This window comes from Lithobates pipiens, unplaced genomic scaffold, assembly GCF_037356315.1.
Source record: "Lithobates pipiens isolate NorthernLeopardFrog02 unplaced genomic scaffold, aLitPip1_a1.2 Scaffold_13, whole genome shotgun sequence".
Classification (NCBI taxonomy): Eukaryota; Metazoa; Chordata; class Amphibia; order Anura; family Ranidae; genus Lithobates; species Lithobates pipiens.
The window spans coordinates 456663961-456682558 of record NW_027507718.1 but is presented as its reverse complement, the minus strand read 5'-3'; the positions used below and the strand labels follow the sequence as shown (position 1 = coordinate 456682558).

The 18598-nt window shown below is 42.0% G+C and overlaps 2 protein-coding genes across 2 annotated transcripts in view; one reads left to right on the top strand and one right to left on the bottom strand.

The window, feature by feature from the left end:
* Positions 1-7862, bottom strand: part of ZBTB49 (zinc finger and BTB domain containing 49) — an 84613-nt gene extending 76751 nt beyond the window's left edge. Inside the window, exon 1 of the mRNA XM_077477791.1 lies at positions 7787-7862. The gene's annotated coding sequence lies outside the window, so the exon portion shown is untranslated. The remainder of the gene's footprint in view (positions 1-7786) is intronic.
* Positions 7860-18598, top strand: part of LYAR (Ly1 antibody reactive) — a 43758-nt gene continuing 33019 nt past the window's right edge. Inside the window, exons 1-2 of the mRNA XM_077477792.1 lie at positions 7860-7942; positions 16321-16468. Coding sequence (XP_077333918.1) covers positions 16347-16468 — 122 coding nt within the window. The 5' untranslated portion in view covers positions 7860-7942; positions 16321-16346. The remainder of the gene's footprint in view (positions 7943-16320; positions 16469-18598) is intronic.

Sequence of the window (18598 nt, the reverse complement as noted above, 5' to 3'; positions counted from 1 at the left end):
GCCATTTTAGCACCTCAAGAAATGAGATAGGCAGTCATAAATTAAAAGCTGTGTAAATTCCAGAAAATGTACTCTAGTTTGTAGACGCTGTAACTTTTGTGCAAACCAATAAATACAGTGCCTTGCGAAAGTATTCGGCCCCCTTGAAATTTTCAACCTTTTGCCACATTTCAGGCTTCAAACATAAAGATATAAAATTTTAATTTTTTGTGAAGAATCACCAACAAGTGGGACACAATTGTCAAGTGGAACGAAATCTATTGGATATTTTAAACTTTTTTAGCAAATAAAAAACTGAAAAGTGGTGCGTGCAAAATTATTCGCCCCCTTTAATTTCAGTGCAGCAAACTCAGCAAGGATCTCTGAATGATCCAATGTTGTCCTAAATGACTGATGGTGATAAATAGAATCCACCTGTGTGTAATCAAGTCTCTGTATAAATGCACCTGCTCTGTGATAGTCTCAGGGTTCTGTTGAAAGTGCAGAGAGCATCATGAAGACCAAGGAACACACCAGGCAGGTACGTAATACTGTTGTGGAGAAGTTTAAAGCCGGATTTGGATACAAAAAGATTTCCCAAGCTTTAAACATCCCAAGGAGCACTGTGCAAGCGATCATTTTGAAATGGAAGGAGTATCAGACCACTGCAAATCTACCAAGACCTGGCCGTCCCTCTAAACTTTCAGCTCAGACAAGGAGAACACTGATCAGAGATGCAGCCAAGAGGCCCATGATCACTATGGATGAACTGCAGAGAACTACAGCTGAGGTGGGAGAGTCTGTCCATAGGACAACAATCAGTCGTACACTGCACAAATCTGGCCTTTATGGAAGAGTGGCAAGAAGAAAGCCATTTCTCAAAGATATCCATAAAAAGTCTCGTCTAAAGTTTGCCACAAGCCACCTGGGAGACACACCAAACATGTGCAAGAAAGTGCTCTGGTCAGATGAAACCAAAATCAAACTTTTTGCCCACAATGCAAAAACGATATGTTTGGCGTAAAAGCAACACAGCTCATCACCCTCAACACACCATTCCCACTGTCAAACATGGTGGTGGCAGCATCATGGTTTGGGCCTGCTTTTCTTCAGCAGGGACAGGGAAGATGCTTAAAATTGAGGGGAAGATGGATGCAGCCAAATACAGGACCATTCTGGATGAAAACCTGTTGGAGTCTGCAAAAGACCTGAAACTGGGACGGAGATTTATCTTCCAACAAGACAATGATCCCAAACATACAGCAAAATCTACAAAGGAATGGTTCACAAATAAACATATCCAGGTGTTAGAATGGCCAAGTCAAAGTCCAGACCTGAATCCAATCGAGAATCTGTGGAAAGAGCTGAAAACTGCTGTTCACAAACGCTCTCCATCCAACCTCACTGAGCTTGAGCTGTTTTGCAAGGAAGAATGGGCAAGAATTTCAGTCTCTCGATGTGCAAAACTGATAGAGACATACCCCAAGCGACTTGCAGCTGTAATCGCAGCAAAAGGTGGCTCTACAAAGTATTAACGCAAGGGGGCCGAATAATTTTGCACGCCCCACTTTTCATTTTTTTATTAGTTAAAAAAGTTTCAAAAATCCAATAGATTTCGTTCCACTTCACAATTGTGTCCCACTTGTTGGGGATTCTTCACAAAAAATTAAATTTTTATATCTTTATGTTTGAAGCCTGAAATGTGGCAAAAGGTTGAAAAGTTCAAGGGGGCCGAATACTTTCGCAAGCCACTGTACACGCTTATTGACATTTTTTTTTACTAAAGACATGTGGCTGAATACATTTTGGCCTAAATGTATGACTAAAATTTAGTTTATTCGATTTTTCTTATAACAAAAAGTAGAAAATATATTTTTTTTTCAAAATGTTCAGTCTGTTTCCTTTTATATCATAAAAAATAAAAATCACAGAGGCAATCAAATACCATCAAAAGAAAGCTCTATTTGTGGGAAGAAAAGGACGTAAATTTTGTTTGGGTAAAACATTGCATGACCGCGCAATTACCAGTTAAAGCAGTGAAGTGCGAAATTGTAAAAAGACCTCTGGTCCTTAGGCTGACAATTGGTCCGGGACTTAAGTGGTTAATGCCGTGTACACACGACCGGACTTTTCGATGGACTAGGTCCGACGGTATTTCGGCGGAGTACCGGTGGACTTTCCGAATGAACGGACTTGGACACACACACAATCACACCAAAGTCCGATGGATTTGAATGTGATGACGCAGGTCCGGACTAGAATAAGGAAGTTCATAGCCAGTAGCCAATAGCTGTCCTAGCGTTGCTTTTTTGTCCCCCAGACTAGCATACACACAACGGATTTCTCGATAGGGACTGGTGGAGTTCCGGGCGAAAAATTTGAAACATGTTCTATTTCTAAAGTCCGTCAGATTTTTGGACAGCAAAGGTCTGATGGAGCCCACACACAATCAAATTGTCCGACGGATTGTTCCGTCGGGCCTTTGCTGTCGAAAAGTCCGGTCATGTGTACGCAGCATAAGTTACACAAAGCCACAGGTTTTCAAGGTGCAACATTACAACCTTTCAGCTGAAAGAGTTCTAAATACCATTGACCCTATCACTTGATAAGGGGGACATTGGGCACGTGCACAGCATCCTTGTTTGTCCCTCCCCTGACCCACTCCGTCAGTACTGGGGTCACATTAGCTGAGCAAGGGAGAGAAACTGAGTGGAAATAGAAACATTGGAATTCTAGTCAGTACCAGTGTGAAAAGGTGTATTTTCTTTGGAAGAAGAAGTCTCCTTTAACCCCCTTGGCTTCGGCTTCCCATGACCTTAAGGGGTTTGGACTGCTGGGAGGCGGGGCTTATGGCCACATGACCGCCGTGACTGTCTAGAAAGCAATCGGAAGCTTTCAGGGAGCATGCAGTGCATGTGCTCTCAGCACAACTCTGTTGGCGCTAATGCATGCAAATATGCGGACTCTCTGCACCAAGAGGCCACAGGTTAATGTTGGGTGTCCGATGTGTGTTGATGTTGCTGTGTTATGTAACTCTAGTTTTGTCTTTCACATTTTAGAATGGGCTGGTGTGAGATCTCTGCTAAAGCATAAGTGCACTTTGCCATAAAGGTGACATTGGGCTGCCCTGTTGCCTCACACTCTTTTTTTCTCTATTCTTTTTGCCTTTTCGCAGGAAGTTCTTTCCACCCCAAATATGCTGCAGAGCCCAGGTTGAGAAAGCAATGCGGCTCATCTGTGCACATGCAAAGACATCTAGGAGGAAAGACCTGATTATCAGTGCAGCCCATCAGTGCAGCCTCATCAGTACCCATTAAAGCAGCTTATTAGTGCCACCTCATCAGTGCAGCTTATCAGTACCGCCTCATCAGTACCCATTAGTGCAGCTTATTAGAGCCTCCTTGTCAGTGCAGCTTATCAGTACCTCTTCATCAGTGCAGCTTATCAGTACCGTCTCATCAGTACCCATTAGTGCAGCTTATCAGTCTCTACTTGTCAGTACAGCTTATCGGTCCCTCTTCTGTGCAGTTTATCAGTGCCCATCAGCAATAAACAAAAATTACTTATTTGCAAAAATAAAAAGGTATTTTTCAAAATTTTCCATCATTTTTCAATTGTTTTGCAAAAAATAAAAATAAAAACAGTTGTGATCAAATATCACAAAAAGAATGCTCTATCTTTTTCAAAAAATGATAAAAAATTCATATAGGTGCAGCGTTGCATGACCGTACAATTGTTGTTCATAATGTGACAGTGCTGAAAGCTGAAAATTGGCCCAGGCAGGAAGGGGGTGAAAGTGACCAGTAATGAAGTGGTTAAGGTTTGACATGTTGGATATCTATTTACTCAGCACAACCTCACCTTTTATATTCTAACAAAACAATGGGTAAGTTGTTGTGTTTGTGTGCCCTAAAATTAACGTAAGTATATTTTTTAATGAAACTTTGCATTTTGTAAACCATTGTACTAATATCATGTGGAACAAATAAATTAGAACTATCACTATTTTTTTTCTCTAGGGTTTTAGAAAATATATGTTTTCGGGGTTTTAATCTTCAGGCCTCAAATGATTTATTTTTGTGTGCAGAAAAATTACAAAAATAGCTCTGGCAGCAAAATTGTTAACCACTTCCCGTCCACCCTATTGGAAAATGACAGCTGGGCGCGACTTTCATCGTTCCAGGTGGATGTCATACGATGTCTTCCCAAAACGCTCCTCCACCCAGCCGAGATCTGTCACCGGCTGTGTCCATCAGACACAGCTGATGACAGATCACTGTACCAGCCTGTTGTCATTACCAAGTGATCACTGTGATCAATCAAAACAGATCACATGACAATTGTAAACAATCAATAGCTTCCTTTCATGCCATCCATTGTGTATAATTGTGTTCACATGGTGCAGACAGGGCCAATCACAGCCCATCTATACCATGTGATTTGCTGTGGCCAATCACAACAATACACACGGAATGAATCATCAGTTTCATTCAGTAAAAATGATTGTACAGTAAAAGTCATTGGTATAAGCAATCATAACGTGTAAAAAAAAAATCCTGATCACTTCCCCCGGGGTAGTACAGTGTTATTATGATAATACTGTATTTCTGTGTGTTAAAAAAAAAGTTATAAAAAGTTACACACTGTCACCCGTCTGTGTCCCTGATCACTGACCCACCAGTTATATGATCGTGTTGTACTGCACTAGTGAAAGCATGTTAACAAAATAAATAAAAAATAGTGAAAAAAAAACATTTTTATTTCTTCATTTTACAAAAAATTTTACAAAAAAATTACAACTTCAAAAAAACTTGCCATGTCTCTTACTACATACATTGGAATGTCTACTTTCCAAAAAGGGGTCATTTTGGGGATATCTGTAGTGCACTGTCCTGGCATTTTCTGGCCTCAAAAAATGAATTGTCACTACATCAGGATTGATCGATTTTCATATACTTTATATACATATATATATATATATATATATATCATAGTTTGTGAACTCTATAACTTTCCTACAGACTATATAATATACAATTTGGGTTATTTTCACCCAAAATATGTAGCAGAATACATTTTGGTCTAAATTTATGAAAAAAGATTATCGATTTGCAAAATTTTATAACAGAAACAAAGAAAATAATGTTTTCTTTTTTCACACATTTCAGTCTTTTTTCATTTATTTAGCAAAAAAAAAAAAAAACTAGTGGTGCTTAACCACTTTCAGACCGGACCATTTTGCTGACTTAAGACCAGACCACTTTTTGCGATTCGGCATTGCATCGCTTTAAAAAACAATTGCACGGTCATGCGACGTTGCTCCCAAACAAAATTGATGTCCTTTTTTACCCACAAATAGAGCTTTCTTTTGGTGGTATTTGATCACCTCTGCGGTTTTTATTTTTTGCGCTATAAACAAAAAAAGCGACAATTTTGAAAAAAACGCATTATTTTTTTACTTTTTGCTATAATAAATACCCCCAAAAATATATAAAAAAACATGTTTTTTCCTCAGTTTAGGCCGATATGTATTCCTTAGTAAAAATAATCGCAATAAGCGATTATTGATTGGTTTGCGCAAAATTTATAGCGCTTACAAAATAGGGGATAGTTTTATGGCATTTTTATTAATATATATATATATATATATATATATATATATATATATTTTTACTAGTAATGGCGGCGATCAGCGATTTTTATTGTGACTGCGACATTATGGCGGACACATCGGACATTTTTGGGACCATTGTCATTTATACAGCAATCACTGCTATACAAATGCACCGATTCCTGTGTAAATGACACGGGCAGTGAAGGGGTTAACCAGGGGTGGCAGTGTAGGGGTTATGTGTGTCCTAGGGGCGTGTTACTAACTGTGGGGGGCTGGGCTGTGTGTTAGTGAACACTGATCTCTGCTCCAATCACAGGGAGCAGAGATCAGTGTCACTTGTTGCTAGGCAGCATGGGGAGAAGCCGTTTACATCGGCATATCCCAGTTCAGCCTCCCCGTGAGACTATCGCGGGTATCCCAGCGGCGATCGAGTCCACGGGACCTGCGACCGGACTCACGCGCACGCGATGGCAGGGCGGCAATTTCAACTGGACATACCTGTACACCAGTTTGCCTGCGCCATTCTGCCGATGTACTGTATATAGCTGGTTGCTAAGGAGCAACCTTAGTATGCTGGCCACTACATCCTTAATAATCAATGAGTCATCAGCTGTCAGCGGGGTTCCCTACTGACAGCTCAATGTAAAAGAAAGAATTGCAGTCAAGTATACCTTTGACATTTTCTTTTGATAATACCATCTTTTTTTTTAACTATTTTTCTCTGTTTTTGGTTATCTATACCTGACGGAAGAGAATGTACCAATGTCTTTGGTATTGAAACTTGAATAAACTTTATGTTTGAAAAAAAAAAATAAAAAAATTTGAAAGAATTTCCAGAAAAATTATTGGTGGAAAAAAAAGTGTGTGTTGATTCCCCCCCCCCCCATACCAGACCCTTATTCAAGCATGCCGCCCGGCAGGTCAGGAAAGGGAGGGAACGAGCGGTGCTTTGGGGCGGGGGGCTCTGACAGCACAAAGAGGCGGGCCACCCAGCAAATTTAATCACTGTAAAGCCCCATACACACGATCAGATTTTCTGCAGATTTTTTTCCTTCAGATTTACCAAAACCATGTAGTGCAAGGGCCTGCCTGATTGCATACACATTGACACTCCTAAAGTTTGACCTCGTATTATATGGTTTTGGTAAATCTGAAGGAAAAAACAAAATCAGCAGAAACTCTGATAGTGTGTATGGGGCTTTAGACAGAGGAGCTGGCAGTTAGCTTTTCACGAGTACGCAGCTTTTTTCTTTTTTGGGTTTGGCAGGCGGTGTGATTGACCATGGATCCACATTGGGGGAAATCATTTTTGGATTTTTAATAAAGGAATGGTCAAGCACTTTTGACAATTTTTGTGGTGAATGAGTAGGGGTACAATATCCCATACTTATTCACATGGGGGGGGGACTGGGATCTGGGGACTCCCTTGCTAACAGGGGCTACCAGATTCTGATAAGCCCGCACCTGTAGAACATGGTGATAGGATGATTTGGGGTGGGGGGTGGAGCCATCTAGCCCAAAGCGCCCCCCCCCCATATGGAGGGCACACAGCCTGGTATTTTTCAGGAGGAGGGGGGGGGCTCGCTCACTGATGACTCATTGGTTGTTAAGGACACAGCGGCTCCTTAGCAACCAGCTATATACAATGTTTTTATAGTAAAAAAAAAAAAAAAAAAAAAATGCGACACTTGTGCTTCTGGTGCGACTCCATTGAAGTCTATTACACGCAATCTGCTGCGGGAAAAAAAGTTCCCGAACCTTTCCAAAAAACACAGCGGCTGAAAAAAAGCACAGATGTGAACGTGTCCCATAGGAAATCATGTTAAATGGACTGCAGTGTGTTTGCAAAATGCACCAAAAAAGCACATAGCTGTGAACGAAAGGTTAAAGGAAACCTCCAGAAGGCCCTGGTCACTATGGAAGGTCAGCACACCCAGTCTTCTAGAACACCCTGCCTCTCATCTCTGCTCACAATCAGGGGTCACCCCCTTCTCCTCCCTCCAGTCCTCCTGAGCAGTCATAGAGAAGACTTGGCACAGCTGTATCTGCAGCTCACAAGAAAGCCCCCCTTCTATGACCCTCAGCTGAGTCCCCCATTGATAGCCACCCTCTCACAAGGTACAGACACCACAGCACAGTTTATCTCTATATACACACATACAACAATACACAGGGAAGACATTATCCTCTCACCCACTAATCTCCGCCTTCTGTCATCTGGTGACAACACTTTATTCTGCGACGCACGTGTCGTCATTTCCGCCCCCCTGGTGAAGCCTCTCCGGTGGTCCACCCGGCGAAGGGGAAGTGACGTCACGCGGCGCCCGGAGCACACGTGGTTGTGAGGAGGTGAGTGAATGTGTAGAGAGAGTAATGCAGTGTGAGGTATAAAAGAAACATGTACTGAGACAATATAATCAGCTTGCATTGTCAGACTCTGGCGGTGTATGATGTCGTAGCCTGCCTGGCCAGTGTATTCTTCCAAAAGTTTATTATGAAGTCACTGGTCTGGTACGTGTGTGCACATCAGTAGTTCTGCCTTCACTGGCTACATGCTTGTTTCTGTTCAGTGACTGATTCTATAGACGGCCATATGGCTCCTTCCATGTGTGCGGAGAGAGGTGGAGGGTTCCTGGAAGGAGACATTCGGCATGCCTCCTCTGCCAATTAAACTAGAGCTAAAGGCAGGCTTTTTATATACATTGTGGATATATGTTCCCTCTATTACTATTCTGGTGCCACTCCAAAACTTGGATCTTACTTTTACTTTGTTCTAATAGTAGAGGTGGGTGTTAGCTGAACTGTAAGTGCGGATCTCCCCTCATCTGTCTACAGCATGATCGCCTTCCTCCGGCTCTTCCTTACACACACTAGAGACTGAGGCTCCAACTGCCATTTGTGTGCTGGACAGAGAGTCTGAATCCCTGTCATGACTGGGGATTTGTATTCTATATTGCTGATCAATATCCATACCATAAATAAAGATGTAATACCTGCATACACTATATTGTCAAAAGTATTGTGACACCTGTCTGTAGACCCCTTTCACACCAGGGCGTTTTGCAGGCGCTACATCATTAGAACTAATGCCTGCAATCCGCCCTCAAACTGCTGCACCATTGCCTCGGGCTTTCACACTGGAGCGGTGCGCTGGCAAGACATCAGGAAAAGTCCTGCCAGCAGCTTCTAAGGAGCGGTGTGTTTACCGCTCCTTCACCGCTGCTCCCCACTGAAATCAATGGGGCAGCGCTGCAATACCGCCAGCAAAATGCCACTATTGCGGGCAGTTTTAACCCTTTCTCGGGCCGCTAACGGAAGGGGTAAAAGCACCCCACTAGCGGCCGGAATATGCCGCAAATCCAACGGTAAGACGGCGCTAAAAATAGCGTTTTGCGCCGATATGGGCGGCGCAGTGTGAAAGCCCTCTGACATGAACTTTATTGGCATCTTAGTCCATAGGGTTCAATATTGAGTTGGCCCATAGCTATAACAGCTTCAACTCCTCTGGGAAGGCTGGACACAAGGTTCAGAAGTGTGTCTATGGCAGGGCTTGACAAATTTGCTTGGAATCTAGGAGCCAGCTAAAACAGTTAGAGCCAGGTCAGTAACGGCGATCCAGACCTGTCCCTGGCCTGACATGGAGACGAGTGAGGGGAAGATAGCGCAGCCCCCCCCCCCTTGTCTCCAAGTCATTGCCCATAGCTCTTAGAGGGACATTTTTTTTTTTTTTTTTCCAAATGACAATTTTTTTTTTTTTTTTATTGCATTTTAGTGTAGATATGAGATCTCATATTTAAGAGGACCTGTCATGCTTTTTTTCTATTACAAGGGATTTTTACATTCCTTGTAATAGGAATAAAAGTGACACAATTTATTTTTATTTTTTTAAAGAACAGTGATTAAATAAAAGTTAAAGTAAGAAAATAAAAATAATTTTAAACGCGCCCTGTCCCACCCACATATGAAAGCGGTGTTCAAACCACACATGTGAGGTATCGCTGTCATGGGTAGAGCGAGAGCAATAATTCTAGCCCTAGACCTCTTCTGTAACTCAAAACGTGCAACCTGTAGAATTTTTTTAAACGTCGCCTATGGAGATTTTAAAGGGTAAAAGTTTGTCGCCATTCCATGGGCGGGCGCAATTTTGAAGCATGACATGTTGGGTATCAATTTACTCGGCTTAACATTATCTTTCACAATATAAAAAAAAAAATTGGCTAACTTTACTGTTGTCTTATTTTTTTTATTAAATTTATTTTTCCCCAAAAAAGTGCGCTTGTAAGTCCGCTGCGCAAATACGGTGTGACAGACAGTATTGCAACGACCACCATTTTATTCTCTAGGGCAGTGATGGCGAACCTTGGCACCCCAGATGTTTTGGAACTACATTTCCCATGATGCTCCAGTACACTGCAGAGTGCCAGAGCATCATGGTAAATGTAGTTCCAAAACATCTGGGGTGCCAAGGTTCGCCATCACTGCTCTAGGGTGTTAGAATAAAAAATATATATAATGTTTAGGGGTTCTAAATAAAGGGAAGGAGATAGGCAGGGGAAGCTCTATTAGCATTGCTGGTTGTCATACCACAAGAGGGCCTCAGATTCCAGAAGGAATCATAGGACCGCAGAAGGCCTCAAAGCCACGGCCTCAATTACCGGCCGGCGGCGGAACGGCCCGACGCGATCACGCCGGGGGGGTCCACGGAGACAGGATACCCCCAGCTGTGTTGCCCCAGGTTGCTAGTTCTAGTCGCAAATGCGACCTGGCGCCCTTGTTTTGTTGAGCCCTGGTCTATGGGAATGTTTGACCATTCTTCCAGAAGCGCATTTGTGAGGTCAGGCACTGATGAGGACCAGAAGGCCTGGCACGCAGTCTCTGCTCTAAATTATCCCAAAGGTGTTCTATTGGGTTGAGGTCAGGATTCTATGCAGAACAGTCAAGTTCCTCCACCCCAAACTCGCTCACCCATGTCTTTATGGACTTTAATTTGTGATCTTGTCCAAATTGGTGGAGGGGGGAATATGGTGTCGTTGTATTTCAGGGGTTGGGCTTGGCCCCATAGTTCCAGTGAAGGAAACTCTTAAGGCATCAGCATAACAAGACAATTTCATGCTCCCAAGTTTGTAGGAACAGTTTGGGGGTGGCCCCTTCCTGTTCTAACATGACTGCACACCAGTGTACAAAGCAAGGTCTATAAAGACATGGATGAGTGAATTTGGAGTGAAGGATCTTGATTGGCCTGCACAGAGTCCTGACCTCCCGTAATGCTGGCCTTACACACACAGAATTTCGGTCGTTTGTAGACTGAACAATTTCATTGGTTGAAAGGGAACTGGCCACTGACAGTTTCTAACTAGTTTCCACTAACTAGTTTCTATGATCTCAGGATAACAATAAAAACATATGTAAATTAAACAAGACAATATTCTTTTCATTTCGATTACAACATACAAAAATATACTTTAGTTGAAATGATAAAAGTTGCACTTCAGATCCATCAAAATTGTCGGTAAAGTTGGGCCCACTAACAGCAGGATTGTCGAATGATCTTTCTGAAAACTACCAGTTTTGGCTGAAGTTCTGTGTGTGGCCAGCATTAGACCAGGATGCCATTAAAGTTCATGTAAAGGCTGGTGTCCCAATACTTTTGGTATAGTGTTTCTCTATCTGTCTACAGTATTTAAGTGTGTGTGTAGCTCGGTGTTAGTCAATGTCCAACTTCGGGCAACTTTAAAAAAAAAAAAAAAATTCCCCCTGTGTAGTGGGGCTGTGCCTGCACTGCATGGGCCAACTGCTCGTTTTTTTTCTAGGGGTGAGCACGAAGTTCATACCTGATCCACCATTCCTCTGGAAAACCCTGCTCTGCTATGGTCCAGCAGTGGACTGTTCATGTCTGTGTGCTTGATCAGGAACAGTCCATTTTCATGACTGCTGGAATTTGAGGGTTCCGGTCTGGTGTGGGGATAATCGCTGGGTCAGGGAAGTACATCTCTCTTGTGCTCTCCCCTAGATCGAAACAAGCAGTTAGCCTGTGCTGTGTACTCCCCTGCACAGAGGGAAAACATTTTTTGCCCGATGTTCTACTTCAACCATTTCCCCTGGACTGATGCCATATGACTTCAGGGACTTTGAGTGGTGATATCTGGATGATGCATCTTCTTTTATTTTTTTTCAGTCGGCGATTCCCTGCAATGTAAAAGCTGCTGCCCTCCAGTACTTCTCCGGGCTTGCCCGTGTGATACGGGAGACATAGAATGAAGTCGTCCATGTTCTGTCAGATTACCAAACCTGTCAGATCAGCTAACAGAAGTGACGTTCCATCAACTGACTGACCAAAAATACTTACTGCGCATGTGTTCCAGGTTTGCTAATCTGACAGAACGCTGCTGCCTTCTGACTGCAGGTGAACATCTTGTTACATCCAGCCTAGTCTTAAATTTCAGCCTCATTTTAGAAATAACGTGCGCATATATGGTTAAATACAGGATTTTGAAAACCGTGAGACTGTTTTGATGAATTTTGAAAGCAGCGACAAGCCGTTGTTCTGTCAGATTAGCAAACAATCTACCGTGGCCAAGTTCGGGGTGTACCAAGATGGCCGTCGCAGGCTTATGACTGAGGGTTTGCTGTGTTCTGTCAGATTGGCAAACAATCCATCTACCGTAGCCGAGTGCGGGGTGTACCAAAATGGCTGCTGCAGGCTTGTGACTGCGTGTTTGCAGTATTCCGTCAGATTAGCAAACCTGTCCTATCAGCAAACAGAACATCAAACGGTCTTACGGTTTCAAAATACTGTATTTAAGCATATAAGCTCACGTTATTTCTAAAATGAGTGAAATTGAAGACGTAGCTGGGTGTAGCAAGATGTCCACTGCCACCTTCTGACTGCAGGTGTTCTGTCAGATTAGCAAGCTTCGAACGCATCCGCAGTGAGTATTTTTTGTCAGTCATCTGACAGAACGTCATTTCCGTTCTGATCTGACAGGGGTTTTGCTCACAGAACACCGGCGGCAGCAGTTTATCATAGAGCTAGAAAGGCCTGGAAGGGATGTCATGACATCACTTCCAGCACCAGCAGATGTAAATGCTGTTTTTTTTTTTTTTTTTGTTTTTTTTGCTGGAAAGCCTGAGACTGATTTTATAATAAATAAATAAAAAAAAAAAAAAAAAATATATATATATATATATATATATATGTGTGTGTGTATATATATATATATATATATATATATATATATATATATATATATATATATATATATATATATATATATATATATATGTAATATAAATAAAAAAAAATTTTAATCATACTTTCCAGCATAGAAGAGAGATGTGGGGACTTGTAGACCCCACATCTCTCTGTAAAGAGGACCTGCCATGCCCTATTCCTATTACAAGGGATGTTTATATTCCTTGTAATAGGAATAAAAGTGATCAAAACATAAAAGTGTAAAAATAAAATCCTTAATTAAAAAAAAAAATGTAAAGAGCCCCATCTCCTTCCAGAAGGGAACGCATATGTAGGCCGTGCTCATGTATGTAAACGTTATTCAAACCACACATGTAAGGTATCGCCGTGAACATTAGAGCGAGAGCAATAAGGCCTCCTCTGTAACGCTAAACTGGTAACCTGCAAACCTTTTTAAAGGTGCTTTTTTTAAATTTTTTTTTATTTTTTAAACAAAAAAAATTGCTACGCAAACAATTGCAACAACCACTATTTTATTCTCTAGGGTCTCGGCTAAAAAAAAAACGTGTGTGTGTGTGTGTATATATATATATATATATATATATATATATATAAATTACTCCGCGTACACACAGTACAATTGCTTGGCCAACTGAGCTTTCAATATTTGTCAAAAGGGAGTGTGCCAGATCTTCTCTTGCATACTAACGGTATGCAAATTGACGTTTTACAAACACGAACGTAGTGACGTACTACGAGGAATTTCATCTCTTGAGAGCCACCCTTTAGGCCCCTTCTGCTAATTTTGTGTTTGGTGAGCACTGATTCGGTTTGTACTTTCAACTTTTGTGTGGTGGATTTGTGTACTGAACATCTGAAAATCTGACTTTGAGCTGTCGTTTGACAAAAATTTACTAACCTATCATCCAATTTGTTGGCCGAAAATCGGAAAACAATTGTTGAAAGGAGCATACGAATGGTAAGAACTTCGGACAACGGCCTATCAAACGACAATCCCCTTCTGGTTTTCATACCGTGTGTACGAATGAGACTTTAGTCTCAGCAAGATTGTTAGCTCAACCTCTGTGAACTGTTCCTGTCACCTCACCTTATTGGCTGGTGGTGGATCGCGGGGCGGAAACACTGCAGAGGCTAGGAGGATGAGAGCAGTTTTGTGAGTGATAGACACACTGCTCCACCCCCAACCCTCAGACGGGACGTTCCCGCCGGTCACCTCAGACAAACTAGAACTTAAGTCTTACGTTTATGAGGGGTCCCTCCATGGTTGCAGTCTATGGTCCAGTGGTAAGGACTGACATTACATTTGTTCACTAAATCTAAGGATATAATTAATTCCTTATTCCTGGGTGAACTTGCTAAAATAAAGTCAGGTTTTTTTTACTTTCTCATCAGTCCTACTTGACAGGACCACCTTAGAGTCTTGGGGGCCAGTTCACACAACATGTAGTCCAGTGCGTTTTTATGTTTCTGCATCAAAAACGCATTGGAAAGAATGTTTATGGTTTCCAATAGCATGTTTCACACCAGTGCTATCTGTTTCAGAAAAAAAATAGAACATGTTGCATCCGGAAACGCATTGAAAACGTGCTAAAAACGCGCATGCAGAAATGCACTCGAGCTTTCACACTGGAGTGACAGGAGAGGCGCTGTGCAGACCTTATTTTTGGTGCTATAGCGCCTCAGTGTGAGAAAGGTTTGCCTTCAGTTATACTTTAATGTGATGCCATACTTCTCTGCTCTGTGTAATGGTTTTGCACAGAGCACCTCTGAACCTACCTGAACTATCCCACCATAAGGCTGCTCAAGCCAACAGCTAATCATAGGTGGTGGAAAGGGACATGATATGTGTGGCTGCAGGGCAGGGAATGCCTCCACCACCCTTTGTTGTCTTGGATAGCCCAGGCAGGTCAGACTCGTGATCAAACACCTGAGCTCACCACTGCTCCCCGGCATGGGGAGGTGAAAGCAATTAAAGCCCCTTTTACAATTATTTTTTTTTTTAATTCACAACAGTGGAAATCCCACTATTCTCTATGATGCCTGGTCACACCAATGCAACATGGTTCGCTGCGATGTTTGGAAAGGTATACTGTATGTTCTTCTTTCTGTGGGTTTGCATGAATAAATACATATACATATATTTGGGTGATTATTTTTTTAAACTTTTTTTTTTTTTTGCTTAAAATCCACTCTCGTCCTCCTAGCAACATTGATGTCCGTCATTGGCAAAAACAAAAACGCAAGAAGTAGGAAATTGCATGAAAGAACACATTATAAACAGTCTACAAAAATGCACTGAAAGACGCATATTTAGGCAGCGGCACTAGTGTGAGCCTAGACTAAGGCTGGCCGTAGATTTCCTTCAACCATGGGTTGGAAAAAAAAGAAAATCACTTAAACCCTCCCTCTGTTCTATTGTATTCCAGTGGGAGGTTTCCCTGCCATCAGAATACAATGATCACTGCTGGCAGATATAAACACAGGCTGGTCTCAATTGACTTCAGTACAACCAGTCTGCCCATAGATGAATCAAAATTTGTCTGGTTCCTCCTGAACGAGCCAAATTTCAATTCCTCTATGGCCAGCTAAGGAGCTGCTCGTTGTGCACAGATGCCTATGACAATATGTTAGTGTTGGTGTGTGCTACAATGTAAAACCAAAAGCTACTAACAATGTACAAGCAACATTATTGGGAACAATATCTAGGTGCCAAAGATACAATGGGGTGCCTGTAATGACATGTGTCCCACTTGTGGCTGCTACTTTTTTTTTTCTTGAAAATTGTTACCTACCTGCAGCCTCTGACAGTGATGTCACTGCTGATTTTATGGCGGTAAAACTGAATGTGTGTTTCACATGCTTTCCCTCCCACACACTGCAGCTCATAGGGGGGAGAGTTTTTCAGTAGCAGAAGCAGCACAGCCAATCCAGAAAGCAGTGGGCAGGACTAGGTGTGGCCAGGTGCTAATTGACCAGCTACAGGACTGTTAATATGCACCAACAATGCCGATAGCCACGCCCCATGCAGCATCATCATATCTCGCTGTAGTGCTAGCTATAATAGAGTGACAACTCTGCTCTGAATTCAGCAGTGCAGCATTGTTGCCACACCGTCACAGGAAGCTGCATTAGGTGGACTTCGCTGGCAGGATCAACAGGTACTTTGTAGAGGACTAAGTACTGCAGCACATACAGTATGCTTTGAGGCAGAACTATGTCTCCTATTAATGTGGCCACACATATTACATTTTGGGCTTACAACCTCCTTTTTTTTTTTTTTTAGATTTACCAATTACTATAAGGACATTTATAAACAATCCTTTTAGTCTGTAGTCAGTCAGAAATGGCCTTTTTGCTACTCTGGTATTAACAGCCATTACATTGTAGTTCTGTCTAGCACTGACCTTCAGCACTTTCCCCCCATCCTGTAATGATTTTGAATTGAAATAGCCGTAAAACATTATGGGTATTGTCCGCTCTGAATAATGTTTCTCTGTTTGTTTTCGGGCATTAGAATCCGCTGCGCTTGCCGCAGTCACCATGGTATTTTTCACCTGCAATGGTTGTGGAGAGTCCCTGAAGAAAGGACAAGTGGAGAAGCACAGGGCGGTGTGCAGGAATTGTCGATGCCTCTCATGTATTGACTGCGGGAAGGACTTCTTGTAAGTGTATAGTTTAGTTAAATACAAATTTCACATTGATATCACTGAAGCTTCTTTTCTTAGACATTTAGTGGTTTAAAAGTCAAAAGCCATACGTTTTATATGTAGTTTTTTTTTTTGTATCATAATGGAGGACTTGTACATGTTACTGTGGATGGAACCAGGCCCCTACCCCATACTTCTTAAAGGAAAACTTCACTTTGATGAAATAGAGCTGTAATTGCTGAGTTGATTTTGTATGTTCTGGGTTGTGGTTGAGCTCCTTTTATCCTTCTATCAACAATTTGAGACAAACGTCACATTCAGCAAATGCAGCTCATATTTCTGTTAAAAAAATTGCCTTTGCAGTTGAATTAAAGTAGAACTAAAGAAGGAATTATTTATCTTTATTTTGGGCATTATTTTTTTTGCCATCTGTGTTTGATTGAGGAGAGTTCCCCCTCACTTCCTGTCCCATAGTCAAAATAGGAAGTGAGAGGAAATCCCTCCAAAGTGACAAAACCTCTGGTTGTCACGAGAACTAGTGTCCCCATTGGAAGATATCCACTTTATTATTGTTCTGAGGGCAACTCAAAATTTAGTGTTTTACTTTCAATGAGGACAGTAAACGTGACAAATGGAGAGGGTGAATCTCCCTAATGTGGGGGCACAAGCAGCAATTAAAACCTGACGTGTTCTTGTCCTTCTCCACTGTATCAAAAACAAAGAAAAACGTTTTGCCTTTAGTTATGCTTTAAACCTCTGCATTAAAGAGGAAGTAAACCCCGATGGGTTTTACCTCCTCTTTTGCTACCTGCAAATTTAAAAGCATAATGGGCTAGTATGCACCGCATACTAGCCCATTATAGGACATGGGGGCCGTGGACTCCGGCTCTGTGACTGTCCAGAGCCGTGTGACCTTACTCCCGCGCATGTGCGCGGGAGCTGACAGTCACGGCACACGCTGGGGGAAGAAACAGCTCGGTGGTCCATTTCTTCACAGCGCATGTGACGATGAAAACATTGGCGCACTACAAGTGAAATATCTCCTAAACAGCGCACGTTTAGGAGATATTTCCACTACAAAAGTCACTTAAAAGGGTTTACAACCACTTTAAAATGTTACTAAACCCAGGACCCTGCATTCACTATATCCGGTCTCCCACAGTACACAGAACATGGAAATGCAATTATTTTAGTAAATATAAACTGCTAAATACCTTTTCTCATCAGTAGTATATAGCGGTCTTTTGACTTCTATCAGTGTCTTGTTAAAGCTTGTAGGAGTTTTCATATTGCACTGGCTGTCCTATCAGGATTCAGGACCCCTGACTCTGTCTGCACAGTGCTGATTGGCCCTGTGCTGGTCAAATGCACTCTCCCAAGAAAAAAAAACATTCTTTAGCAATACACACCAAAGTGAGCACGTGCAGCCTGACACCAGTAACTGTCTTATCCAGACGTGTTTGGGGGCAATACAAGAAGGGGAGGGAGGATCTGTGGATAAAAGATCAAACAGCCTTTTTACACAATGCAGAGGATCAACCCCTTAGGTTCCACAGTGAATATAACGAGCATGATATGCTGCATATAAAAACTGATTTTACTGTTGTGGGTTTAGTAAAAAATGGGCCCCAGGTGTTTTTTTTTTTTTTTTTTTTTGCCATAATGTACTAGTATGCCCAGTGATCCACCCTAGTGCTGTGTTGCTAGTGCTCATGGCTGTTACAGGTGCTTCTATCTTCTCCCAGTGTTCCTTCTGAGTTTGAACTCTTCGTTCAATTGGCTGGGCTGTGAAGACCTTGCTCCTGGGCATGCACATGGAATTCACATCATGATGGCACAGAGTGGTGCCGTACATGTAAACTCAGCTGCATGTGTGTGGCTCAGTGTACATAAACACTGCTAAACAGATAGAAGGGCTTATGGCATAAGAGGCCAATATGGTGTCTTCTGTCATAAATATCCTACATGTCTGCATGTGTTTTTTTTTTTTTTCCCCAGTTTTAATCTGTTGCTACCTATGATTTGCTAAACAGGTTTCTAATAGATACAAATAAACCGAGGAAAAAAAACAGGTTTTCATTGTATTATGTGCAGATAACATCCAAGAACTGTTAGTCCTGTGGTTCTTAACCTGGGGGTTGAGAC